The sequence below is a fragment of the Lathyrus oleraceus genome, chromosome 2 (genome assembly GCF_024323335.1).
Source record: "Lathyrus oleraceus cultivar Zhongwan6 chromosome 2, CAAS_Psat_ZW6_1.0, whole genome shotgun sequence".
In the NCBI taxonomy this organism is placed as follows: domain Eukaryota; kingdom Viridiplantae; phylum Streptophyta; class Magnoliopsida; order Fabales; family Fabaceae; genus Lathyrus; species Lathyrus oleraceus.
The window spans coordinates 62,784,455-62,811,569 of NC_066580.1; the positions used below are offsets into that span (position 1 = coordinate 62,784,455).

The window sequence follows — 27,115 nt, forward strand, 5'->3', positions numbered from 1 at the left end:
TCAGCAATATTTGAAGTTATTATAACTTATTATCATCCTTTTGGTGGTAACAAGTTTCGAAGTTATGATTCCACCTTCATCCTTTTGGTGATGGGTATTTTTGATTCATTAGCATCCTTTTGGTGATAACGAGTTCTGTTGTGTTGTAGTGCCTTCATCCTTTTGGTTATGGTGACTATCGACTTATTATCATCCTTTTGGTGATAACAAGTTTTGTCGTTTGACCTTACCTTCATCCTTTTGGTGATGGTGATAGTCGACTTATTATCATCCTTTTGGTGATCACAAGTTTGTGTCTTGATCCTACCTTCATCCTTTTGGTGATGGTGATCAATTGCGTTGTGTGCTTATTATCACCCTTTTGGTGATAACAAGTTGTGTCTTTTAATTATACCTTCATCCTTTTGGTGATGGTCATTGTTGACTTATTATCATTTTGGTGATAACAAGTTTGTGTCTTGATCCTACCTTCATCCTTTTGGTGATGGTGATCAATTGCGTGTGTGCTTATTATCATCCTTTTGGTGGTAACAAGTTTGTCGTTTGACAATACCTTCATCCTTTTGGTGATGGTGATTGTTGACTTATTATCATCCTTTTGGTGATAACAATTTTGTCTTGATCTTACCTTCATCCTTTTGGTGATGGTGATCAATTGCGTTGTGTGACTTATTATCGTCCTTTTGGCGATAACAAGTTGTGTCTTTTAATTATACCTTCATCCTTTTGGTGATGGTGATTGTTGACTTATTATCCTCCTTTTGGTGGTAACAAGTTTTGTTTTAATTACACCTTCATCCTTTTGGTGATGGTGATCATTGAGTTATTTGACTTATTGTCATCCTTTTGGTGATAACAAGTTTTGTTGTTGGATCTTACCTTCATCCTTTTGGCGACGGTGATCTTTGAAGTTGATGAATCAACTATCATCCTTTTGGTGATAGCCTTTGATATTATACTCTCAGTAATGGGAAACTTTATCAGAATAACCATCATCCTTTTGGTGACAGACATCATCCTTTTGGTGATGGGAATCTTTGAATTGTGTCTAGCTTTCATCCTTTTAGTGATAGCGAGATTTATTGTCGATCTAACCATCATCCTTTTGGTGATAACTACTTTTGAAGCTCGGATCTTTCCATCATCCTTTTGGTGATGACAATCCTGACAATCATAGTGAATTACTATCATTCTTTTGGTGATAGCAATTAATTTTACTGTCGCCCTTTTGTCGCCAGAAAGCCTATTCAGTTTTAGTCCCACATATGTCTTTATAACAATAACGACTTTGCAAGATTTGAGTGTCGACTCGAGGGTTGGCTTTGACTTGGCATTCTACCCTTATTACCTTGGTGCTGTTAGAATTCATTGCATTTTCTTTCTGCATATCTCCATTGCATTTCAAAGGACAAAATTTGGGTCTTTTCGTATTTAATTACCTTCCACCACGAATGTATGAAGACGGTTGTCATTCTTACTTTCTAGTTCAAGATAATTAAATAGGGGCAGCTGTCATACCCCAATTTTGTCCAAGCATTTTCATTTCATCTTATCATTAACCATATTTGCATTTCTTCTCCATTTAGAATAACTCACCACATTTCCATTTTATTTATTTATATATTTGCATTTCTTCTCCATTTAGAATAACTCACCACATTTCCATTTTATTTATTTATTTATTTATTTATTTATTTTTGCTTTTTTATACAAATTATGTACATTGTTCTTCAAATTCAAGTTTAGTCACTAGTAGCATGGATTGATTACTATACGCCTTCATGGCCCACCCAAAGGGGACCTAAACCGTTCAAAAGCTTTTCACCAAATTTGGCTTCATCAAGCCATGTGAAGTTCATAGTATCATGCCATAAACAGCCACTATTCCTAACAAAGCCACAAACCAAGCACCTTTCATGATTAGTTCATAAGCTGTTCAAACCCAAATGTCAATCATTTTTCATAACATAGGTAGTTTTTACAAGGGCTCAGTTCAAAAGCTTTTCACCAAATTTGGCTTCATCAAGCCATGTGAAGTTCATAGTATCATGCCATAAACAGCCACTATTCCTAACAAAGCCACAAACCAAGCACCTTTCATGATTAGTTCATAAGCTGTTCAAACCCAAATGTCAATCATTTTTCATAACATAGGTAGTTTTTACAAGGGCTCAAATCCAAACTGTTTGTTTTAAGTAGGATAGGATTTCAATTACAAACAAGCAACCCAAACCGTTATTCATTTTACCTACTTAAGATAACAACTTTACATGAAAAATAGACTAAGCAATACAATTTGAAAACAAATGCCATAAACTGCAGAATGACAAAACAGCAACAACATGTTGTAACACCCAAAAGCCGGTTGCGGATGCAACTCAGAGTATTCCTCCCACAGCAGGCCATGTTGCAGACCTTTGCAACATGATTGTCCTTTGATGGCACGATGGTTAACAACTCCAAGACAGATTATTCAGTTCCATAATGTTGATATCGATAAACAGGATAAGCATCTGGACGGTAGCAGAGATTCTAACAGCTTTTTGAGGCGCCAAGAATAAGTTACAGCGGCAAGACCATTGCATTACGAGTCATCAATTAAAGATGGGATCAGTTCAAATAACATAATGCTTCAAACCGAAATGTTGCCGGAGTATATTTCAATAACCTGTTACACTAGAACCTGTTACAAAACCATGACAGATGCTGAACCATGACAAAAAGAAACCCGTTACCAAACCAGCCAACCTTGACCAAATAATCGATCTAGAAACTGCACAAACCACTACTGCATCATATCAGCAAGACAACCAAGACTGTAACCTGCAAAACGCAGAGCTCGCATTAATACAACAGCAAGCCAATAACAGATGTAGTGAGACAAAGAAGAGCATAATACATTTCGGAACAAAGGCATAGGAAAAGCCGTGAGAAACATGCTGCCAAATGCACCGTCATAAGCAAACTCACATTATCCATAACTTACAATCCCACACCATGAAGACGTGAACTAAGAAACAAAGCATTTCCAACATATGTTCACAAACCGAATTATAGTATGCATCTATCAACCTACAGTACAACCTGTAAATCATTATTTTTGATCAGGAAACAACACATGACAGACCATGAAAAAATACCAAGATTGAAACTCAAAGTAGCCATGAGAATCAATAACATTACAAGAAGAAACATACTATCCAAGTTACATTCAAAACTCAAGGTCCATGACAGGGTAACAGGGAACAGAACCACATAGACAACCCGAGAAAGAATCTAATTGAAACTGTTAGAACAAGGACGTATAAGGAAGCACTATGTTCAAAAGCTACAAATCCAAAGAGTCTACCTGGTATCCATGCTACCTTAAAGGAAAACAGAGTTGATACATACTGGCAGGGCATATCCTTACAAGGCTGGGATTTTCCTCATGTATTTATCATGGGCCTCCATGATCCGCTTACCATCTTGTGCAGCTACAAACAGAAAACATGGAAATTATTAGAATCACCACAGTCTAAATCAAACAGTTCTTTTAAGTCCTCACATCAGCTAAAAAACCAGAGGAATACCATGAAGAAGTGTTTTGAATCAAAGATTAAAGTCATGCCTCAGTTAAAGTTAAATTTTACAACGATAAAAATTGAATTTCTACCACAACATTTACCTGTCTTACAGCAGTAATAACTCAACGAGAAACTCAAACAAAAGACCATGCATTGTTAAAGGATTTCACTACAGACAAATTCTCCATAATTTCCATAATTCTACCCCCAAACAAATCGGTCCCCACACGATCTCAGGAGGATCTCACCCAACGGAATTGATTTTATGCACCCTGCCAGCACACAATCCGGATCTGGTGCAAAAACCTAGTCAATCTCTCTATAAATAAGTCGGTCCCAATCATTGAAAGGGGATCTTATCGTCACTCTGCGGATTTTTCCTCACAACCCTACCAAAAAAACTCATTATTAAAAGAACCTTGGCAGAGTTCACATCAGAAATCTGTACAAGGCGAGTTTAACCCATTGGTATATTTCCGTCAAGAAAAGCGACCGGACAGAAGGAAGAACAGAAGTAGTAGAAAAAAGGAAGAACAGAAGTAGTAGAAAAAAAGGAGAACGGGTAAAAGAGCTGAGGAAGAACAAACGGACCAAAGGAGCACTTACTTGAGGTAAAAAAATGTTGTCCGCCATAATCTTGTCGGAGTTGCAGAATTCCGGCGAGATCTTATACCTTTTATTTTAAGTTTAAAAAGTGTTGAGGCTCCATCTGTTCATTGATTTCATGTATGCTAGATGATTGTCGAAGTTTGTTTTGTTACATTTGATTTGGTCTGTGAGAAAACATGTCGTGTTTATGGAGATGATGATGGATCTAATGTTGAAATCACTTGCCTAAAGCTTATTTATATCAATCGTTCTTGGTTCATCGGTTGAGATTTTCTTTGATTGGGGTTTGGGATTTGTTTTTGTTTGGGAGATTTTGGGCTAGTTCGGATTTGGGGTTGAGGATAGGTTTTCGCTTTGATGAACAGGTGAGAGTTGCTAAGGTTTGAAAGGTAGACGAAGAGAGATAGGTTTGAGGCAAGAAAGAATTATATCAGTTTTATTGCTGTTACCAAAAGGATTGACCGATTCCACTTCTTTTTTTTTTAAAATATTAATTAAAAATAATTTAATGTTATTGTGAGATAATGTTGAAACATGTTCCCAAGAAAATCCACACGCTGCTATAATGATCGTTAGTGTAGCACCTCAAATTTGCACCTCCCATTTGTATATTCATTTCATTTTTAGGTCATCAATATTGCATTCATATTACATAGTCCATTAAATCTCATCAGTCAAGGCTGGTCAGGAGATTCAACTGTGCAAGAGAGCAAGAGCATTTTCCATGAGATGAAAGCCCTATGATGGTTCCAATGAGCTCACATGACTCAAGGATCATTCTGAAGCAACTTGACCAAAGGCTAGAAGCTCAGAGTCCACAGTACATGTCCCAGTCATCTGAGGCCCATAGAAGTCAACTGCAAAGTCAACTGTGGATTTGGAGGTGGGAAGTGATTAGAGATACTTCATTCATGTTCAAACAAGTCTCATTTGACATTCCAAGCACTCACCTTGAAGATTTTGAAGTCAAGTCAAAAATTTCCCAAAATAGAAAGTGACCCATAATTTGAAATTTCCAAAAATGGAAAGGTTTTGGACCAACTTCAACTCAATTTTACATCATCAAAAAAGCTTCAAATGAAATTTTGTCCAACATTAAAGTTGAAGATATTTCTCTCCCATTTCCAAAAAGTCCAAGATCATGGATTTATGATGTGTGGTTGAGGAGATATGATTCAATCATGGCAAAGTGTGCTTAAAGATTCAAATGGCCATATCTTTTGAACCAAGGCTCCAATTTTGGTGGTTCTTTTTGCATTTTGTTCCTCATAACATGTAGTTTCCAAAACATCCATTACATGGCATGAATTTCACTTACATGATCATATGCTCATTCATGAAGTTTTTTGAAGGAAAATTATTAAAATCAATTTGGTTGATCATATGCATAAAATACCAATTCCAGAGTGTGCATGGGCTATTTTTAAGAGGATTTGGGCCAGCTTTGGGCACTGTTCACGCATGCACCTCATGCATGAGGTGAAAATCCAATTTTCTCATACACCTTGCAACTTGTTAATCCTACTTAGCTTTGGCTTAAACTTGTTTTCAGTATCATTAGCAAGACATATATAATGATAATCACAACTGTATTTGGCATTAACAACAGATTTCAGATCTAGATCTTGAAATTGATCAAAATTTTCTCTCACCAAGAACTTTCAATTTTCTCACACAAAGGCCATTTCTCTTGGTGGAATCATGATCATGAAGTATTTCTGAGCAAGATTGGACGTGGATTTGGAGCAATTCGTGCCATACTTGACCATACATGAAGCTTGAAGCATTAATAGAAATTTCAAATTCTACTGGATTCGTGCTTGTTTGAGCTTCAATCTCTCCATCAATCATCTCAACAATCATTGTAGAAGAGCTTTGGACCATTGCTGAGCCTTGTAGCACACGATTCCAGCTTGCTGTTCTTCAAGAGGTCATGATTCGAACCTCTTAATTTTGAAATTCATTGTGATGTTATTGTATATCTTGTTCCCCTGGTAATTCTGGTGAAAGAATCGTGTGATTTGATGCACTATTGACTGAGTTAGGGTTGATTCAAGTTTCATGTATGAATTTTCTTTTGCTCGATTCTATTTGTTTGTGTTGATTCATGCTTAGCCAATACTTGATCCATTATCTCCATTGAACGTGCTACATGTTGATGTGATTACTTTGAATTTCTGGAATTTTTTTTCTAGAAAATGCATGAACTTCATGTACTGTTCATCTTCTTCATGAGGAAGAAGATGAAGATCATCCTTTAGCCACAGTTTTCCAGTTAAGCAACGGTTTCTGGTTTGTTTGCCATGTTGTACTAGGGATTTATCATCATTGGTCCACATACGCATCCATGAGGCAAAACGATAGGTTCACATTGTTTGACCAAGACCACATCAGCGCTGACTGGCCACCTGTATTAATGAAAGAGTGCGTTTCATTTGGCCTGGCACGCTTCATTCAAAAATCCACCGAGTTCAATCCTTGGCTGGTGCTTTTCATTCAAATGTTTATCCATTTTCACATGTTTCCCTCTATTTTTTATGCTATGTACATGTTTTGAAGTTCAAATTTTTTCCAAACTTCATAAAATCATAACAAATTGAAAAATCATCCAAATTAATCCCAATTTTTTGCAAAATGCTCCTTATTCTGTCTAGTTTTTTATGATCATGATTTCCAAAATTGTGCATGGCTGGATTTTATTTGGTGCTAGGTTATGTGATCATGTATCCATTTGTGACCTTGCCTTGCTTATCTTATTGTGAAATGCTTGTTTCTTATCCAATGGACTTGAAATTTTGCATGCTAATTCTAGACACATTGATGGACATTTTGGTTTTGGTTTGACATTTTTCCCATGCTCCATTTCTGTTTTATGCTTGTGTTAACATGGTGTGACAATTTGTGTCACACATTTGGTGCTCCTACTTGTGCAATGTGATTTCCATGCCAAATGATCTTCAATGTTTCTGATTTTTTGTGTGATGGATGTTGTGGATGTCTTGATTGCTCATGAATTTTTCCAGAATTATTTGAATCATTTCTGTTTTGATTGAGAATTTTCATTCATGTTGATCATTTGGATGCCTTGAATTGGTCATTAACTTCACTTGCTTGCTACATGAACTTGCTTATTGATTTTGATTTGGTCCTTTTTAGGACTTGTTCTTGAATGATTAAACATGATTCATGTTGAGTTTGAGGTTCTGTTTTGGATTTTGATCCTCTTTTGACCCTAGGCTTTGACCTAGTGGTTTGGACTTACCATTTGGTTTGTGAATTTCAGGTTCAAATGTGCATTTCCATGATTGGAGTGACTCCTTCATTTAAGCTTGGTCAATTATTGTCATGTGCTAACCTTTGTGTGTTTTGTAGGCTTTGAGGACAATTCATTTGTGTTTGCCTTATGCCTTGCTCATTGTTGCCTGATTGGACTTGTCTGTTTGTGTGATATTGACTGTTGTCTGTTTGTCTGTACAGTTGAACTGATTGGTTTAGTTGTTTTCACAGGTACTTAAGTTGCTTTAAGTTCATTTGAACTTTGCTTGGCATTGCTTATGGTTGCATACCACTGAGGTATAATTTCTTGATCCTCATGTAGTCTGGAAGACCTACTGTTATTGGTAGGCACCTGTCTGAAGCCCTCCTTAAGAGGCAATGCTTGTGTTTGTTTAATGTTGTGCCCTGTACATTGAAAGACCTCCTAAGTTAAGAGGCATTGGCAGATACAAGAGATGTGCAATCCATCCCCTGCTATTCAGTTGTGTCATTCACTTTGCTCACACACCATGTGTTGATGCATTGTGAAGAAGAACCCAAGATCTTGTTGTGTCAGTCATGTGGAGAAGAGTTCCTACATTCTGAACTCCCACACTTTCTATTTGATTCAAGCTCTCCCAGGCCAGGGATAAGAGCTATGAGGCATAATCCTTATCTCCCATTTCATATGCTTCACCCTAACTCTCAATGTTAGGGTTAAGATCTAAAAAACACCCATTCCAGTTGGCTTGTTTCTGCAGCCTAGCCTTGTATGAGCCCAATTGTTTGCATATAGTGTGTGTGATTGCTTTATTGTGCTTGTAGTTGCTTGATTGTGTTGTTTAGGATAGCTTGCTTCCTGTGAAAGTTAGGATAGAGACCTCAACATAGGGATCGTATGCATGACAACTTCTAGGCTCGAGTCGTAGTCTCCCTAGTAGTCTGTTATCTCCCTTGTCTCTGGTTAGGATATTGAGCTGATCTCTCCGGGCACCCTTTTTCTTTTTGTGTGAGTTTGTTCTCCCTTTCTGGTAGGAGCCTGATATAAGTCCAGCGATTGGCATTCGGTTTCCTGTGTGTGTGTGTGTTTGGAGTCTGACATAAGTCCAGCGATTGGCAGTTGGTTTCCTGTTTGCTTTGTGTGTCTGGAGTTGGATATAAGCCCATTGATTGGCATTCCGTTTCCAGTTGTGTGTCTCGTTTGACGTCTCAGCGTCTCTGTTTAGTGTCTTTGTTTGGCGTGTGTTAGCCGAGCTCCGAGTGCTCTGATTCTTCTCTAGTTAGAGAAGATACGTATGCATAGGATGCGACATCCTAGCGAGCACGTTTCCCCTGTCCCGAACTACGTCGACTCTGATGTTTGTGCTTGAAAGACTACGTAGGCCCAGGATGGGATATCCTGCCGAGTCCCGTTTCTTTTATCTTTCTGTGTTTGCTTCCAGCCGTGTGCAGTTTGTGAGCAGTTTTAGCAAACTTTCTTCTATTCTTTTGTGCGTGGATCCCGTCGAGTACGACGGATGCGTAGGGGTGCTAATACCTTCCCTTCGCATAACCGACTCCCGATCCCATCTTCTCTGGTCGTGAGACCATGTCTTTTCCAGGTTTACTTCGAGCGTTTCCTTTCCCTCTTTTGGGATAAATAACGCACGGTGGCGGCTCTGTTGTTTCGTTTTCCCGCCGGTTTTTCGCGTAATGCGACAGCTGGCGACTCTGCTGGGGACATCCCAAGAAGTTGACCTCTTGCTGGTCCATCTTCCCTAAGCGAGTCACTCCCAGCGCTCTCTAGGATAGGGTTTGGTTGCTTTACTGTTTTATTTATTGCATTTATTTTTGTATGTTTGCATTTATGTTTGCATGCATCATATTTTCATCTGTGTTGGCTATGTGTTTGTCTCTCTGTTGGGGTGGGAGTTACAAGAGGTAAAAGGCCCAATACCCAGGCCATGAGTGAACTCTAGGATACCTAGGAATAGAGTGATTCTTGGGAAGCGGGTGGTATTGTGCCACTTAGCGGAAGATGATATCACGAGCAATTCAGATCCTGATGGGGTATTATCGGTACATACATCTGGTGTGTACATGATGATATTCTATGAAAGGGTTGTTTATCCTGCGTTTCTCTTGACCTTACCCTGACCTAGATGACACCCGTGAGTGGGGAGGGAATGAATCATTACAGGTACAGTTGGTGATTATTGATCAGTTGGTGACTATTGATCAGTTGGTGACTATTGATCAGTTGGTGACTCTTGGCTCCTGTTGGTGACTTGGTTCAGAGATATATGGGTTCCAGATGACTTTGGGTCTCAGATGACTTTGTGGTTCCAAATTCAAGCCGAAGCTTTGAACCTGTGCTCCGTGATACACAGCCAACCAGTCGTGTTTGCATCATGTGCATCATAGCATGTTTATTTTCAAAAAAATAATGCAATAAAAAAAGAAAGAAAAGAAAAGAAAGAAAAGCTAAGCTCCTCATGCATATCATTTCTCAGGTTCATTCAGGAGTCTATTCACTGTGAGAGATGGCAGCCGTTCCAGAGATGAAGAGGAAGACTTGCACCTACAGTTTTCACCGTGTGCCATTGACATCTTTGATAGAGTTGAGCAACTTTGTGACCTGCGGTAATCAGAAGGAGTTTGTTGATCAGTATGGGGATTTGTTGACACTGTTGAAGATGGTGGTAGATCCAGTACCGTTGCAAACTCTTCTACAGTTCTATGACCCCGAGCTCCGTTGTTTCACCTTTCAGGACTATCAGTTAGCTCCCACTCTTGAAGAGTATTCTATCCTGATGAATGTCCCGATTAAATACCAGGTACCTTTCCTGGATGTTCCAAAGGAGGTGGATTTCAGGGTTGTTGCCAGAGCTCTTCATTTGAGTATTAAAGAAGTGAGCGACAATTGGAAGTCAAGTGGTGATGTGGTGGGGTTGCCTTTGAAGTACCTGGTGAGGATGGCTAAGGAGGAAGCAAAGAAGGGAAATTGGGGAGCTTTCAACGCTCAGTTGGCTATCATGATCTATGGAGTTGTGTTGTTCCCAAGTATGCCTAACTTTGTGGACTTTGCTGCTGTCACTATTTTCCTTGGAGGAAACCCAGTTCCTACTTTGTTAGCTGACACTTACTATGCTGTACACAGCAGGCATGGTAAGGGTGGAGCCATCAAATATTGTCTCCCTTTATTACTCAGATGGTTCTTGTCTCTTCTGCCAACCAGTGGACCTTTTGTGGATGCTCAGAGCACTCATAAGTGGACTCAGAGGATTATGTCTCTTACCTCCTATGATATCAGGTGGCAATCTTACCGGATGGATGTGCGTAATGTCATCATGAGTTGTGGAGAGTTTTGTAATGTGCCACTCATAGGGAATAAGGGTTGCATCAATTACAACCCGGTTCTTTCTCTTCGCCAATTGGGGTTTGTGATGAATGGAAGACCACTAGATGCTGAGATAGCTGAAAGTGTGTATTTTGAGAAGCGGAGTGACCCTGTTAGATTGGAGCAAGTGGGAAGAGCTTGGAAGACTATTGGTGTCAAGGATGGAGCTGTGTTAGGGAAGAAGTTTGCTATTGCTATGCCTGGTTACATTGATTGGGTCAAGAGTAGAGTTGAGACTTTGTTGCTGCCCTATGATAGGATGGAGCCATTGCAAGAGCAACCACCTTTGATCCTTGCTGAAAATGTGCCTGCTGAGCAGTACAAGCAAGCCTTGATGGAGAATCGTCGGTTGAAAGAGAAGGAACAAGATACCCAGATGGAGCTTTACAAAGCCAAAGCTGATAAGTTGAACTTGGCTCATCAACTCAAAGGCATGCAGGGTGAAGATGCTAGCAGATTGAAGAGCAAGAAGAGGTCCTATGAGGAGATGGAGACCTTGTTGAATAAAGAACACCGTGAGTGCTTGAGGTTGTAGAAAGCTGAGGCTAATTATCAGAAGAAGATAAGAGACCTGGAAAAGCAACTTAGAGACAAAGACATCCAATTGAAGAAGGAGGTAGACTTGAGACATGCATCAGAGAGCCAGCTTGGAGGAGAAGTTGTGGAGCTCAGGAGACAACTGAAGGAGAAGATCACCCCTCTGCCAGAATGTTCAGAATGTGACCTGTTGATAGACCAGTGCCAGTACCTGAAGACTCTCATTCCTGGAGGACATCTTTCTTAGATTGTATCTGTTGTTTATGTTGAGAATCACCTCCAGGATTGTCGGATGGGATTCATTGTTGAAATTCTGGTGTAGTCAGTATTCAGATGTTCTACTTCAAGTCATGACATCTGATCTAACATTGTACCTAATACAACAAGACAGTTATTACACTCTGTACTAATGTGCACCCTTTCACATTGTCACGACCTCTCCTTCTATGTCATCCTAGAATGGAGGAACACCTAGTTATGTGCACCATAGCATTCACTTCTGTTGTTTCCTACACAGTTATCAGCACGATGTCTCAATCCTGTTTTGGACATCATCTGTTACATTGTTCCAGTTTATTGATCGTGTACTTGTATTTCCTAAATTAAAGGTTGTAACAAGTTAAACTAATCTCCACTTATTAAGGAGCTAACAAATAGATTATTTGCTAGGTTCATTAATTGTAGCTTAGTTGTTAGTTTCCTGGATTTTAGATCAGCTGGTGGATTCCTGAAGAATAGCCTGAGAAAAATCCTGAAACAGAAAAACTAACCATCAAACAATTCAGCATATGCTGTCAGGAAAGAATGTCACAACATTCCGTTTGACATCCAAGTCCAGAACCATATGCTAAGTCTGTTTAGTTCCTGAAAACAGACTGTGCTAAATTTGCTGTACTGTAACAGACCAACCAGTCTCTACTTCAGTATCAGCTAACTGGAAGAACTGTCAAGACATCTAGTTTGACAGTTTCACAATGATCTTTTGGCCAGGTCTGTTATGCTTTTGAAAACCAGACTTCACTACATACTGAACTGAAATCATCAACTTATTATACAGTATGTGCTGTTGTTGATGAATGTCAAAACATTCTGATTGACATTCCAACAGAAGGCTATGTATCAGGTTTGTTATTAACTTGATACGCAGACTGAATACCACCTGAGTTGTGGCAGACAGGATTATAACATGCAGTAGGTAAACAAACACAGGAAATTGTTAACCCAGTTCAGTCCAACATGACCTACATCTGGGGGCTACCAAGCCAGGAAGAAGATCCACTATTAGGAGTATCAATTCAGAGTTAAACTCACCCGTTTACAACTCATCACTTAATCCCTACCCAATGCAATCTATACCTAGGAACTCCTAGATAGAAACCTCCAGTTTCCATTCCTATCACTACAAATACAATGTAATGTTACCACACCTTGAACTTGCTTCACAGCTTCATTCAAGAACAAAATCACTCTTGCCTACAGGCTTCGAGTTACAACAACTCTCAGGATTTACCACTGAGATACACATGGTAACCTTCCCACAGATTGGGAGGTTTACCTTACACACACCCCTAAAAATTCATTCTAAGAGGCTTACAAAGACTAGATTACAATCAACTATTTATAACCTAATCACCCAACTGGATTTGGGCCTTCAGAAGTCGTAGCAAACTTGTTCTTTGCTGTTACAACTTCAGCAGAAAAATTCTACTACAAACAAGGTCTTCAAGTTCCTAAACTCTCTCCATATATATCTCCACATTTAGAGCCTATATATATTTTGATTGAGTCTTCAAGACCTCCACATGGGAGTTAGGATATTCACCAGATATCCTTGTTGATCCCAGAATATATACTGAATTAATTAATTCAGTTTTCTACACTAGTGCGATGTCACAGACCTGATGTCGTGACATCGTACATGACATGTTGGTCCAGATGTTGAATTTCTTCAACCCAACATATTAAAACAACAGAGGTGATTACATTATTTGTTTTACTAAAATTAATGCCAATCCTAAGGTATTAACAATCTCCCCCTTTGGCAAATTTTAGCTAAAACAAATAAGCCTTTGTCATTCTCTCCACCACCACAAACACCTATGTTGGTGTACATGAGGAGGTAGAGGAACAAGACTCAGTTGTACCAGAACCCTTCTCCTTAACAGGTGAGCTTCCTGAAGAGTATGTAATGCTGAGTACATAGACAATGTAACTCAGATCACAAGGCACAACTGTCTTCTTAACTCAGATCACAAGACACAAGTGGTAAACCCAGTTGGTGGATTTTGTGCCTGACACCAACTTCTGTTTGCTACCACACCCACAGTTGGCTTGCTTCTGGTACATTCTCAACCTCAGGACTATATTTCTCTCCCCCTTTTTAGCTAAACATTTGTAAAGGAACCCTTCACCAAACCAGATCCAGGCGCAGCTTGCCCAAATCTTAACATACCCCATGATTCTGAGAATGGAGTGTTTTTCTTGTGAGAGGAAGAGGGCTATTGCATCCTTTAAATAGTCCAGCCCGTGCCTAGGAATTTCCGGTAGAAACAAATGCTTGGTCAAGATGCATTTATTTTTGCTGAGAAACAGTCAGAGAATCACCAACAAAATCTCAGATTATCTTTGAATACCTTTTATAGCTCTTGACTGTTTCTTTTCCAAAACTGTCGTTCCAGTGCATGGAGACTATTCCATATATGCAGTCAGACACGTTGCACGCGATGTCTTAACATTTCACGCGGCTTTTTCCTGCATTCTGCTAGTATTCAACATTTTCCAAGGTTCCTGTCATATCTCCAGTAGAGACTTGACATTTGGCACTGATACAGTCAAATTCCCACACTTCAGCAGATGGTTACTCCCCCTGTACCACACAGCTGTAGCCATCTGGCTTATTCTGATTTACCAGAATTTGACACATCACCTTCATAATTCCTACTGACTTTAAGTTTTAGAAGGAATTAGCAGCATTGTCCAGGGCAATGTCATGACATTCGGTCAGACATTCTTCAGCTCACTCAGCCTTGACACAGCATCCTGATAACTGACAAGGTGCCATACCTGGTTATCTGAGTACACATAGACCACAAGCTTGATGATTACTTGCAGCTTCAAGGCCAGAACTCCCCCTGTCATGAACACCCCACTCTCCTCTTGAAGATTGGAGATCACACATGGGCATATCCAACATCCCAAAGTTGGACCTTCACATACTTCCTGATTCATAGAGAATCCAGACCACTTGATGAATGGAAAACACAAGACGCATCTTCATGTCTTCAAGAGCACACCCTCTGTTCAACCCTCTTAGCTGAACACATTCACATTCTGTGTCAATCTCTCTTCTAACCAGAACATAAGACCACTTCACTGGATGTTCTAACATCAGTTGGGACATCCTTCACACCAGGACAAGGCACACCATCTGATAGTCTTCAGATACCACTGAGTCTTCGGGTTGATCAAGAAGAACCCAGACATTCATTGGGACATATACATTTTCATCCCATTATAAGAGATAATCTTCCATAGATAGCTCAGAACTCCTACCACAAGCTCCAAGGGATGAATAGAAAGCACCTCCTTTAGTCTTCAACTTACTACTTTTCTACTCAAGAGTAATTTGTCTCAGACTTTCCTCAAGAGTAATCAGCTGCCATATGTTGATTATCTTGATTCTTCGAACTCACTTCTGAGGTAAACCAATTGCCACTGGTTGATTACCTCCTTCATGAATCCTCATATGAACATGTCAACTGCTGCTTTTTGACCTCCCCAAGTTTATCAGACTTCTCCTAAAGATATTCTGACCTTTCAAGTGAGACTAGAACTTCAAGCTTTTTGAAGTATCCAATCTACAACCCTGTAGACCTTTCTATCTCAAGTTGATGTGCCACTTCACCAACTAAGAGTCTGATGTTGAACCAAATGTCACAACATTGTGTTTTGACATCTAGCTGTTGAATTCAGCTCCTTCTTCTGCCACTTGAAAGAACTTCCTCCCTTCACAGAACAAGAGTTCAATGTTCTCATAGACTTGATTGTGGAACCAAGTTTGAGTAAACAACCTTCATCCTGCAGGTTTGCAGTTAAGTCATCCAAGCTCACACCTTGATGAATCCCTGCTTCTTCTCCAAAGACATCAGACACTCTGATGTATGAGTCTTCAGAAGGACCAGTAGAAACTCACCCTTCAGCTCTACCAAGGATTCCACATCCTAAGGCAAGGCTGTTTCCATGATGTCAAGACTGCTGCCACTTGTTCTTGACTCCACAGTGTGCATAAGCTAATGCACTTCCTTACCTAGATCAAAAATAAACTGATCCAAGTAACCACCATCAAGACTATGATGTCTTCTTCTTCTTGAACATACCAAGGCTGAACATGTTTCTTGCCAGGAAACCTTTTCAGAGATCATATGCTTTTGCTGCCACCAAAGAGATAGATCATAAGCCAATGAACTATTCTTCCTGTGATTCTGCACAGGGTCTTGAAGAAGTGATGTTCCAACATCTTTAAGAACATCAATTATCTTGAGCTCCAAGGATAATCAATTAAACACTTGTACTTGGCACAAGTAGACATTGATCTTAAATCCTTTCCCAATTATCCTTTCAGATACTTCCACCATAAGAATACTTTGAAAGTACTCTTCTTGTGTCAACATCTTTTGCTTGCAAGCACCTCGACAATTTTGAAAGTCTTCCCAGATTAAATTCACCCTTAGGAATGAGAGAGATGAATTCTTCCTTGCAAATGTGTCGCACAACCACCAGAACCCATGTGACACAGGTCAACAGTCAACCAGACCCTAGGCTGACCCAATGTGAGGAGGTTAACCAAAACTCCCCCTCAAATTAACAATCATGGATACTCCACACCAACATCCATGCATTGTACCCACATGCCTCAACATGACATACACTATCCCTACCAGTGGCAACTAACTCCTCCAATCAGACTCCAGCTGACCATAAGTACTAGTGAGACACACAATACCAGTCAATAGTAGTTATGCATTGCCAGGGCATACTACTTCAACCAACCTCTGAATCTTCATATTCTTACTCCTTGACAGAACTGCCACTTCTGCACGTGGTGTTTGAATAGTATGATTCATGGTTCCAATCCTCTTAAATGATACAGCAATCAGGTTACCCCATTATTGACTGCTAACATCCAGGGGACTTGTCTTCCAACACAACATAGTACTTCAGGGAACACCTATCCAACCCTGCTCAATCTACAGGAATATGCCAAGTAGCAGGAGATTGCACAATGCCACATCTCAACCAGCTCAACTTCTAGAGATCAGACTTCTAAAGGGGACCTTCTTGAGCACACATACAGTTGACCCTTCCCTTGTCACCTTAGCACACACAGATGTCTCCTCTTCCAGGTCAGGAGTAGGTTCCAAACAGAAGTATCCCTTTGTTTGATACCTAAAAACATCTGCTCTTCAACCAGTAGCTGCATACTTGTTGAACACCATGTTCTAACATCACATAGAACATTAGTTCCACCTCCTTGGAATAACCCTCCTTGAAAGACTTTAAGGTCTTCATATACACTACCCAAGAGTGTAAAAGAATCAGTGGTCAGGTGATTCTTACCATCCTGACGTGAGAACATCATGATGAGTGGACTTGAGGGGACTCAAGTAGCTTTGACATCTTCATAGGTTATGATGAAATCTTGAATGCAACAGCCTTTCATCCACACGAGGGGAAACTACATCAGAGTTTGAGTTTTGCCAGGTATTATGCAGCGGAAATCATAATACAACTCAACCTATGAACACACACTTCACCAGATTTGTCTCCAAGACCATACCAAGTTTGAATGTGATTCAGTACTGGCACAATTGTCCCACACAAAGGCCAATTGCCAACCTCCAGAGACAGGTACACTCCATTCCTGTCATGAACAGTCCATCCACCTACTTCAAGGGACCATTCAGGGAAGTTACAGAACCTTCCACAGGTTCCAACATAACTACTTGCAGGATACCAGAAAGTATCACCCATGGATCTCATCCAGAAGCAGAATAGGATGCCTGCTCTGATACCAATTGAAATTCTGGTGTAGTCAGTATTCAGATGTTCTACTTCAAGTCATGACATCTGATCTAACATTGTACCTAATACAGCAAGACAGTTATTACACTTTGTACTAATGTGCACCCTTTCACATTGTCACGACCTCTCCTTCTATGTCATCCTAGAATGGAGGAACACCTAGTTATGTGCACCATAGCATTCACTTCTGTTGTTTCCTACACAGTTATCAGCACGATGTCTCAATCCTGTTTTGGACATCATCTGTTACATTGTTCCAGTTTATTGATCGTGTACTTGTATTTCCTAAATTAAAGGTTGTAACAAGTTAAACTAATCTCCACTTATTAAGGAGCTAACAAATAGATTATTTGCTAGGTTCATTAATTGTAGCTTAGTTGTTAGTTTCCTGGATTTTAGATCAGCTGGTGGATTCCTGAAGAATAGCCTGAGAAAAATCCTGAAACAGAAAAACTAACCATCAAACAATTCAGCATATGCTGTCAGGAAAGAATGTCACAACATTCCGTTTGACATCCAAGTCCAGAACCATATGCTAAGTCTGTTTAGTTCCTGAAAACAGACTGTGCTAAATTTGTTGTACTGTAACAGACCAACCAGTCTCTACTTCAGTATCAGCTAACTGGAAGAACTGTCAAGACATCTAGTTTGACAGTTTCACAATGATCTTTTGGCCAGGTCTGTTATGCTTTTGAAAACCAGACTTCACTACATACTGAACTGAAATCATCAACTTATTATACAGTATGTGCTGTTGTTGATGAATGTCAAAACATTCTGATTGACATTCCAACAGAAGGCTATGTATCAGGTTTGTTATTAACTTGATACGCAGACTGAATACCACCTGAGTTGTGGCAGACAGGATTATAACATGCAGTAGGTAAACAAACACAGGAAATTGTTAACCCAGTTCAGTTCAACATGACCTACATCTGGGGGCTACCAAGCCAGGAAGAAGATCCACTATTAGGAGTATCAATTCAGAGTTAAACTCACCCGTTTACAACTCATCACTTAATCCCTACCCAATGCAATCTATACCTAGGAACTCCTAGATAGAAACCTCCAGTTTCCATTCCTATCACTACAAATACAATGTAATGTTACCACACCTTGAACTTGCTTCACAGCTTCATTCAAGAACAAAATCACTCTTGCCTACAGGCTTCGAGTTACAACAACTCTCAGGATTTACCACTGAGATACACATGGTAACCTTCCCACAGATTGGGAGGTTTACCTTACACACACCCCTAAAAATTCATTCTAAGAGGCTTACAAAGACTAGATTACAATCAACTATTTATAACCTAATCACCCAACTGGATTTGGGCCTTCAGAAGTCGTAGCAGACTTGTTCTTTGCTGTTACAACTTCAGCAGAAAAATTCTACTACAAACAAGGTCTTCAAGTTCCTAAACTCTCTCCATATATATCTCCACATTTAGAGCCTATATATATTTTGATTGAGTCTTCAAGACCTCCACATGGGAGTTAGGATATTCACCAGATATCCTTGCTGATCCCAGAATATATACTGAATTAATTAATTCAGTTTTCTACACTAGTGCGATGTCACAGACCTGATGTCGTGACATCGTACATGACATGTTGGTCCAGATGTTGAATTTCTTCAACCCAACATATTAAAACAACAGAGGTGATTACATTATTTGTTTTACTAAAATTAATGCCAATCCTAAGGTATTAACAATTGTTATACTCTGATCATTTGAACCTTTGTTGTATGATCCTTGTTGCTCATGTCTATAGATGAGATTGTTGATGTTTCACCTTGTGCTCATTATCCAGTGTAGGTTGCTATTTTGTTGTTTATTGCAGGTTGCCATTTCTTGAAAGATGAATTAGGCTCTTGAATGCCTGAGAAATGAACATACCATGTGCATCATACACATCATAAGCATCATACACATATCATTTTGCATTACAGGTGTTCTTAAACGAGACTTCTCACTCTGGTTCCTGTTTTAGGCAGGATTGATGATCAACGTCCGCACCGCTACGCAACCCGGTTGAATCAACAGAGGAACATGGACCAAGTGCAAGCTGAGTTGGCTGAGATGAGAGCTAACATGGCCCAATTCATGACCATGATGCAAGGGGTCGTTCAAGGGCAAGAGGAGCTACGTGCCTTAGCCCAGAGACAAGAAGCTGTGATCCCACCTGCCAGTCGTGCTTCACCAGTGGGTGCCCCTATTAATGATAATGTTGTTGCTGCTGCCCCCGTCAATGACTACGCCGTGGGTGATGAGTTAAGGGGAATCAGAATCAATGGACAACCTCTTGCTGTAGAGACTGTTAATGCTAGAATGACTCGTGCTCCGATTCGCCATCCTGCTCCGCTGGTTGACAGGCAGGAGGATATGTTCACCTTGCTCAGTGAGGATGACGAAGTTGTAAGGGTTGAAGAGAGGGACAGAAAGGTTGATGCCCTAGCTGAGAAGATCAGAGCCATGGAGTGTCAGAACTCTTTGGGGTTTGATGTTACGAATATGGGGTTGGTGGAAGGATTGAGAATTCCTTATAAGTTCAAAGCGCCTTCCTTTGACAAATACAGCGGTACCTCTTGTCCTCGCACCCATGTGCAGGCTTACTACAGGAAGATCTCTGCTTATACCGACGATGAAAAGATGTGGATGTATTTTTTCCAGGATAGCTTGTCTGGAGCTTCCTTGGATTGGTACATGAAGCTGAAAAGAGAATCCATCAGAAGTTGGAGAGATCTGGGTGAAGCCTTTTTGAGGCAATACAAACACAATATGGACATGGCTCCAAGCCGGACTTAGTTACAGAGCTTATGTCAAAAATCAGGAGAAAGTTTCAAAGAGTACGCCCAGAGATGGCGGGAATTAGCTGCAAGGGTGCAACCCCCTATGCTGGAGAGGGAGTTTACCGATATGTTCATCGGGACCTTACAAGGTGTGTTTATGGACCGGATGGGGAGTTGCCCATTCGGTAGTTTCTCTGATGTAGTGATCTGTGGGGAGAGGACAGAAAGCCTTATTAAAGCTGGAAAGATTCAGGATGTTGGTTCTTCGTCTTCAAAGAAGCCATTTGCTGGGGCACCCCGTAGGAGGGAGGGTAAGACTAATTCCATGCACAGTCGGAGAAATACAAACAGAGGTCAGTATCGCCAGGTTGCTGCTGTAACCATCCCAGCACCTCAACCGCGACAACAGCAACAACAAAGAGCACCACCACCACCACAACAACAACAACAACGTCCGTTTCAGCCGAGACAGAGGATGTCAGATCGTCGTTTCGACCCGTTACCTATGACATACGCTGAGTTGCTGCCCGAGCTGCTCAGGTTGGGGTTTGTTGAGTTGCGTACAATGGCTCCGTTGACGAAGATACCTGCTGGGTATGATGCCAACGTTCGTTGTGACTTCCATTCCGGTGCACCGGGGCATCATATAGAGAATTGTCGGGCTTTTCATCATAAGGTCCAGGACTTAATTGACGCCAAAACAGTCAATTTTGCTCCTGTGCCTAATGTTGTGAAAAATCCTATGCCTCAGCATGGTGCGCATAGGGTGAACAATGTGGAAGATGGGGAAGCCGAAGACTTGGTAGTTGATGTTGGTGAGGTCCAGACGTCGCTGTTTGTTGTGAAAGAGCGTCTGTTGAATGGGGGAGTGTACCCGGGCTGTGAGAAGGGCTGTTCAGACTGTGAAGATTCTAAGAATGGTTGTATGTAGTTGAAGAACGGTATCCAGAGTCTGATTGACGAGGGTTGTTTGCAGTGTGCTAGGGCTGTGAAAGAACATGGGATGGTGTCAATTGTCACCATTTATTTCAAACCGTCTGAAGGTTCTGGACGTGGCCAGAGAACTGTCAGTGCACCTGTAACCGTTGGTACTCCTGTTACCATTTCTGCTCCAGTAACTGTTAGTGCTCCCACTACTATTGTTGCTTCTGGTAGAAGTCAGATCCAACCAGTTAATCAGTCTCCAGTGACTATTGGTTTGCCGAGTAAAGCTCCTGTGACTGTTGGTCCGGTTGTGGACAATGTAGGAGGACCCGGAGGTTTCACAAGAAGCGGTCGTCTGTTCGCACCACAACCTTTGAGAGACAACAATGCTGAGGCTCTCGCCAAAGCGAAGGGTAAGCAAGTTGTGGTTGAAGAGGAACCCGTGCCGAAGAAGGCGCCTGAGGGTTCGTTTGAGAAAGATGTGGAGGAGTTTATGAAGATTATTAAGAAGAGTGACTACAAGATTGTAGATCAGCTGAATCAAACTCCGTCCAAAATTTCTATACTCTCATTGCTATTGTGCTCTGAGGCACACCGTAATGCCTTGCTGAAAATGTTGAATCTGGCTTACGTGCCTCAGGAAATCTCTGTCAACCAGTTGGGGGGTGTGATTGCCAATGTGAGCACGAGGCATGGTTTGGGGTTTACAGATTTGGATCTGACACCTGAAGGTCGCAACCATAACAAGGCCCTGCATATCACCATGGAGTGTAAGGGTGCAGTGTTGTCTCATGTGCTGGTGGATACGGGATCCTCGTTGAACGTGTTGCCCAAGAAGATTCTGAGTAAGATAGATGTTGAAGGGTTTGTCCTCACTCCGAGCGATCTCATTGTTCGAGCTTTTGATGGATTCAAATGGTCTGTTTTTGGTGAAGTCACGTTGCCAGTGAAGATTGGCCCGGAGGTGTTTGATATTATCTTCTATGTGATGGACATCCATCCAGCATATAGTTGTTTATTGGGGCGTCCCTGGATACATGGGGCTGGGGCAGTTTCGTCAACTCTCCATCAGAAGCTGAAGTATGTATGGAATGGTCAGATTGTGACTATGTGCGGCGAGGAGGACATTCTGGTGAGTCATTTATCCTCTTTCAAGTACGTGGAGGTGGATGGAGAGATCCATGAAACTCTGTGTCAGGCATTCGAGACCGTTGCTCTTGAGAGGGTGGATTTTGCTAAGCAGAAGAAGCCAAGTGCCTCAATTGCATCCTACAAGCAGGCTATGGAGGTTGTCAACTCAGGCAAGGCAGAAGGCTGGGGCAAGATGGTGGATCTGCATGTCAAAGAAGACAAATTCGGTATTGGTTATCAACCTCTACAGGAAGAGCAGGGCGAGCAGAAAGGGCCGAGTTCCTTTACCAGCGTCGGGCTGATGAATCATGGTGACGTCTTTGCAGCCAGTAGTGAAGACGGAGACAGTGATTGTGATCTGAACAACTGGGTTCGCCCGTGTGCACCAGGGGAGACAATTAACAACTGGGCGGCTGAAGAAGTGGTCCGAGTTACTCTTCAAACAGAGTAATTTTCTTTTGTTTTTCATTTTGCACAAAACCCTACGTTCTGCCCAAGGCGTAGTGGTTCATTGTAGGGCCTCATCATGTTTTACAATGATATCATTAATAAAGGACGTTTTGCAAACAATTTTGTGATCCCTGTCTTTCTGTTCTTGTTTTCATTCTTTTTAAAAAAACAATAAAAATGGCAATGTTTTTTTGTTTTTGTGACTTTCTTGAACTCTTTTCTAAAATAAAGCATTAAACATGCAGAAGTGATCCTACGGACTCCACTATAAACAGTTCTGTTATGGCTCAGTATGATTTCAATAATCGCATCTACCAAGCTGAAGAGGAGAGTGAGAAAGACTGTGAACTCCCCAAAGAACTGGTCAGATTATTGAAGCAGGAGGAAAGGGTCATCCAACCTCATCAGGAGGGAAATTATTAACCTGGGTACTGAGGACGCCAGAAGAGAGATCAAGATCGGGGCTGCTTTGAAGGAAGATGTCAAGAGAGGGCTGATTGAGATGCTGAGAGAATATATGGAGATATTCGCCTGGAAGTATCAAGATATGTATGGGTTGGATACAGATATTGTGGTGCATAGACTACCTCTCAGAGAAGATTGTCCTTCAGTCAAGCAGAAGCTTCGCAGAACTAGTCCTGATATGGCTGTCAAGATCAAGGAAGAGGTTCAGAAGCAGTTGGATGCGGGTTTTTTGTCAGTTACTACCTATCCCCCCTGGGTGGCCAACATTGTTCCCGTGCCGAAGAAGGATGGCAAAGTCAGGATGTGTGTCGATTACCGGGATTTAAACAGAGCGAGTCCGAAAGACGACTTCCCATTACCTCACATTGATGTATTGGTTGATAATACTGCTCAATCCTCGGTTTTCTCTTTCATGGACGGTTTCTCTGGCTATAATCAGATTAAGATGGCGCCAGAGGACATGGAAAAGACGACATTCATTACACCTTGGGGCACGTTCTGTTATAAGGTGATGCCATTTGGGCTGAAGAACGCCGGTGCTACCTATCAGAGGGCTATGACGACTCTGTTTCATGACATGATGCACAAAGAGATTGAAGTGTACGTGGATGATATGATTGCGAAGTCGCAGACAGAAGAGGAGCATCTGGTAAATCTGCAGAAGTTGTTTGAAAGGTTGAGAAAATTCAAACTGAGGCTGAATCCAAACAAGTGTACGTTTGGGGTGAGATCTGGGAAGCTGTTGGGTTTCATTGTTAGTGAGAAAGGGATTGAGGTTGATCCAGCAAAAGTCAAAGCTATTCAAGAGATGCCTGAACCAAAAACTGAAAAGCAGGTTCGTGGGTTTTTAGGGAGATTAAACTACATTGCACAGTTTGTATCTCACCTAACTGCCACGTGTGAACCGATATTCAAATTGCTAAGGAAGAATCAAGCAATCAGGTGGAATGATGACTGTCAAAAAGCTTTTGATAAGATAAAAGAGTATTTACAGAAACCTCTAATCCTTATACCTCCAATGCCTGGGAGGCCTCTGATAATGTACTTGTCAGTGACTGAGAACTCGATGGGGTGTGTATTGGGACAGCATGACGAGTCTGGTCAAAAAGAGCATGCCATATACTACCTTAGCAAAAAGTTTACCGATTGTGAAATAAGATATTCGCAGCTCGAGAAAACTTGATGTGCTTTGGCCTGGGCTGCTCGCCGACTGAGGCAGTATATGCTGAACCATACTACCTTATTGATTTCTAAGATGGATCCAGTAAAGTACATCTTTGAGAAGCCGGCTCTCACCGGACGTGTTGCCCGTTGGCAGATAATTTTAACTGAGTATGATATCCAGTACACGTCGCAGAAGGCCATCAAAGGTAGTATTCTGTTAGACTACCTTGTCGAGCAATCGATTGATGATTATCAGCCGATGATGTTTGAATTCCCTAATGAAGATATCATGTATCTGAAGATGAAAGATTGTGAAGAGCCTCTTGTCGAGGAAGGACCGGATCCTGATGACAAGTGGACATTGATGTTTGATGGGGCTGTGAATGTGAATGGCAACGGTGTTGGGGCAGTTCTTATTAATCCTAAAGGGGCTCATATACATTTTTCTGCCAGGCTGACTTTTGACGTAACCAACAACGAGGCTGAGTATGAAGCTTGCATCATGGGGATTGAAGAAGCCATTGATCTGAGGATCAAAACTCTGGACATATATGGAGATTCCGCTCTAGTGATTAACCAGGTCAATGGAGATTGGAATACTCATCAGCCGCATTTGATTCCTTACAGAGATTACACCAGAAGAATACTGACGTTCTTCAAGAAGGTGAAGTTGTATCATGTCCCCCGAGATGAAAATCAGAAGGATGATGCCTTGGCTACTTTGTCTTCTATGATCAAAGTTCATTGGTGGAATCATGTGCCACACGTTGCTGTGAATCGACTCGAGAGGCCTGCATATGTGTTTGCAGCCGAGTCTGTTGTGGATGAGAAACCGTGGTCCTATGATATCAAGAATTTCCTCAAGAGCCAGGAGTATCCTGAAGGAGCGTCAAAGAATGACAAGAAAACCCTGAGAAGGCTAGCTGGAAGCTTTTATTTGAATCAGGATGATGTGCTGTACAAGAGGAACTTTGACATGGTTCTGCTCAGATGCGTGGATAGACACGAAGCAGACATGTTGATGCAAGAAGTGCATGAAGGATCTTTTGGTACCCATGCTGGTGGTCATGCAATGTCGAAGAAGTTGTTGAGAGCCGATTATTACTAGATGACTATGGAATCCGATTGTTTCAAGTACGCTCGGAAGTGCCATAAATGTCAAATCTATGCTGATAAGGTGCATGTGCCACCAAGCCCTCTGAATGTCATGAATTCGCCTTGGCCGTTCGCGATGTGGGGCATTGACATGATTGGGAAGATTGAGCCTACTGCTTCTAATGGACATCGCTTCATCCTGGTTGCGATTGACTACTTCACCAAGTGGGTGGAAGCAGTTTCCTATGCCAATGTTACCAAGCAAGTGGTTGCCCGGTTCATCAAGAAGGAAATCATCTGTCGTTATGGGGTTCCTGAGAGAATCATTACTGATAATGGTTCGAATCTCAATAACAAGATGATGAAAGAGCTTTGTAGAGATTTCAAGAATGAACATCATAATTCTTCTCCTTACAGACCGAAGATGAATGGTGCTGTAGAGGCGGCAAACAAGAACATTAAGAAGATTGTGCAGAAGATGGTCGTGACGTACAAGGATTGGCATGAGATGCTGCCTTTCGCTTTGCATGGGTACCGTACCTCAGTACGTACGTCGACCGGGGCAACCCCTTACTCCCTTGTGTATGGTATGGAAGCGGTCCTACCTGTTGAAGTGGAGATTCCTTCTCTGAGGGTCTTGTTGGACGTCAAGCTCGACGAAGCTGAGTGGATTCGAACAAGGTTTAATGAGTTGAGCCTTATCGAAGAGAGACAGTTAGCAGCTGTGTGCCATGGGCAGTTGTATCAGAGAAGGATGAAGAGAGCCTTTGATCAGAAAGTGCATCCTCGAAGCTATCAGACTGGTGATTTAGTTTTGAAGAGGATCCTTCCTCCCGGTACAGATAACAGGGGCAAATGGACTCCTAATTATGAAGGTCCATATGTTGTTAAAAAGGTTTTCTATGGTGGAGCCTTGATACTTACAACTATGGATGGTGAAGATTTTCCGTCCCCTATTAACTCAGATGTAGTCAAAAAATACTTCGCATAAATTGACCCGCTGGACGAAAAGAAAAAAGAGTCCAGGCAAAAAAGGGCATCCCGGCGAACCAAACAAAAAAAAAGAGGTTCGGGCAAAAGTTAGGGATAAAAAATGAAAAGATCGTACACCCGGTAAGTTGAAAACCCGCAAGGGCGGCTTAGGCAAAAAGGGGTATCCCGGTGGATTGAAAACCCGAAAGGGCGATCAAGGCAAAAGAGGGAGTAAAGCGAAGACTACAGTCTGAGTTATCTGTACTTCATCACGCTTCAGTGTCTACCATCTCGAAAGATGTGATCGGTCCAGTCATTCTTCTCAGAAAGCAAGGAATTTGGGAAAAACGGATGATCTGTGAGTCATAACAGAATTGGGAAATAGTGGATGCCGTGTTCACATTGCCATTAGGATAGTTTATTTTCTTTTTGTGCGCAATTACCTCTTCCTGGGAATTGCTTCCTGATGTATTTGCCTTTTCAGGCCCATTTTCAATCAATAAAAGTCGTTATTCAGATAAATTGCTCTCTTGTTTTTATTTTACTATTTTGTTTGCAAAAACGTCCGAATTTTTTGATAAACATTGCATATAAAAACATGAAGGCTATGTTGGTGTAAGCCCTAGAGGCCAATACTTTTTGGTACTTGTATCGAATTATTTATTAATAATAAAAGGCATTTCTTTATTATGG

The 27,115-nt window shown here is 41.2% G+C and overlaps 1 protein-coding gene and 1 long non-coding RNA gene across 7 annotated transcripts; one reads left to right on the plus strand and one right to left on the minus strand.

Annotated features, from left to right (window-relative positions):
• Positions 1 to 2,116: 2,116 nt before the first annotated feature.
• LOC127118097 (uncharacterized) lies at positions 2,117 to 4,629 on the minus strand. 4 transcript variants are annotated; one of them, XR_007802098.1, is made up of 4 exons: positions 4,173 to 4,629; positions 3,366 to 3,476; positions 2,900 to 3,084; positions 2,117 to 2,823 (listed from the first exon to the last, which is right to left on the minus strand). It is a non-coding gene; the product is annotated as an uncharacterized LOC127118097 (long non-coding RNA). The 4 variants fall into 4 exon arrangements; XR_007802099.1 differs by having other exon boundaries at positions 3,350 to 3,476; XR_007802100.1 differs by adding an exon at positions 3,668 to 3,955 and having other exon boundaries at positions 2,900 to 3,476.
• LOC127118095 (uncharacterized) lies at positions 3,955 to 27,057 on the plus strand. 3 transcript variants are annotated; one of them, XM_051048239.1, is made up of 3 exons: positions 3,955 to 4,177; positions 7,683 to 7,748; positions 19,423 to 27,057. In XM_051048239.1, the coding sequence occupies exon 3, from the start codon at positions 21,225 to 21,227 to the stop codon at positions 22,725 to 22,727; it is 1,503 nt and encodes a 500-aa protein (XP_050904196.1). In that variant the 5' UTR covers positions 3,955 to 4,177; positions 7,683 to 7,748; positions 19,423 to 21,224; the 3' UTR covers positions 22,728 to 27,057. The 3 variants fall into 3 exon arrangements, 2 of the variants coding, with proteins under 2 accessions (XP_050904196.1, XP_050904197.1); XM_051048240.1 differs by lacking the exon at positions 19,423 to 27,057 and adding an exon at positions 9,923 to 12,978; XR_007802096.1 differs by lacking the exons at positions 7,683 to 7,748; positions 19,423 to 27,057 and adding an exon at positions 4,864 to 5,469.
• Positions 27,058 to 27,115: the final 58 nt, after the last annotated feature.